The 1055-nt window shown below is 20.7% G+C and overlaps 2 protein-coding genes across 2 annotated transcripts in view; both read left to right on the top strand.

Moving 5' to 3' along the window:
- Positions 1-34: 34 nt before the first annotated feature.
- PRSY57_1217100 (zinc finger protein, putative) lies at positions 35-277 on the top strand (the record flags this gene model as incomplete). Its single annotated transcript, XM_012908597.1, has 1 exon — positions 35-277. The coding sequence occupies one exon, from the start codon at positions 35-37 to the stop codon at positions 275-277; it is 243 nt and encodes an 80-aa protein (XP_012764051.1).
- A 299-nt stretch (positions 278-576) lies between these two features.
- PRSY57_1217000 (hypothetical protein) overlaps positions 577-1055 on the top strand; it is a gene marked incomplete at both ends in the record, with an annotated part of 1515 nt that continues 1036 nt past the window's right edge. The window contains one exon of the mRNA XM_012908596.2: positions 577-1055. This exon is cut by the window's right edge and continues 1036 nt beyond it. Within this exon, the coding sequence (XP_012764050.2) occupies positions 577-1055 (479 nt within the window).

Here is a 1055-nt window from a genome sequence, read left to right as displayed (position 1 = left end):
AAAAATCCGTAATTCTTTTCTGTTATTTTTAAAAATGATAGTTGAAAGTAATTACAAAGCAGTTGAAACTTTTGATGTTATATATGAAGAAGTTAATTTGATAGATTTTGAATTTGATGAAAGCATAAAAACTTTTTTTTATCCTTGCCCATGTGGAGATATTTTTGAAGTTACCTTAGAAGATTTATTCAAAGGAGAAAATATTCTCAAATGTCCAAGTTGCTCGTTAACGATCAAAATTTTGTATACTCCTGAGGAGTTACATAAATATACATAAATAATAACAACGGTTATAAATTATTTATAAATATATTTCATCTTTGTATATCTTTTCATATAAATGTATTCAAAATAAGTCTAGTAAATTTTATCAAATAATTTCTTTATTTTTATAACATATAATGAAATGGCATATATTTATATATATATATATATATGTATAAGTTCTATTAAAAAATAATCAATATAGCTATATTTAAAAATTATATTTTAATATATTTACAATTTTGTAGAAATAAATTATATTATATTGTTTATATATATATATATATATATATCCATTAGATTTTAAAAATAATGTATAAAGACATAGAAGATATTCAAGATGATAATAAAAATAACAGGAAAAATAAAAAAAGCGAGCATCCTATAGAAAAGGTCATAATTAGAGTAAAAAGAAGAATCGATGATACGAGTATTCCGTCCATTTATGTAAAGAAATCTAATAAAAGGATATGTAATGGCGATTTTTATAAACATATTGATACTATTATACCAGAGGAAGGTCAGCATGAAAAAAATATCGACTGTATAAATTTATTTTTAAAACATGAAAAAGAAAATTATGAAATGAACAACTTGTATGAAAATTTAAATATTGAAGAAGAAAAGAGAAAGAGAAAGTTAAGCAGCCTGAAAAATTATGAAAAAGATTTAAAACAAACCATTAATAAATTAAAGAAATATAAAATTATAAATGAAAATATTCAATATATTAATTTAGATGGTAATGGAAAAGGAGTGTATAAAATAATCGATGTGGATATAAACCAAAA

The sequence above is a fragment of the Plasmodium reichenowi genome, chromosome 12 (genome assembly GCF_001601855.1).
Source record: "Plasmodium reichenowi strain SY57 chromosome 12, whole genome shotgun sequence".
NCBI lineage: Eukaryota > Apicomplexa > Aconoidasida > Haemosporida > Plasmodiidae > Plasmodium > Plasmodium reichenowi.
The sequence above is the reverse complement of the archived record's forward strand: the minus strand, read 5'-3'. Positions and strand labels throughout refer to the sequence as shown.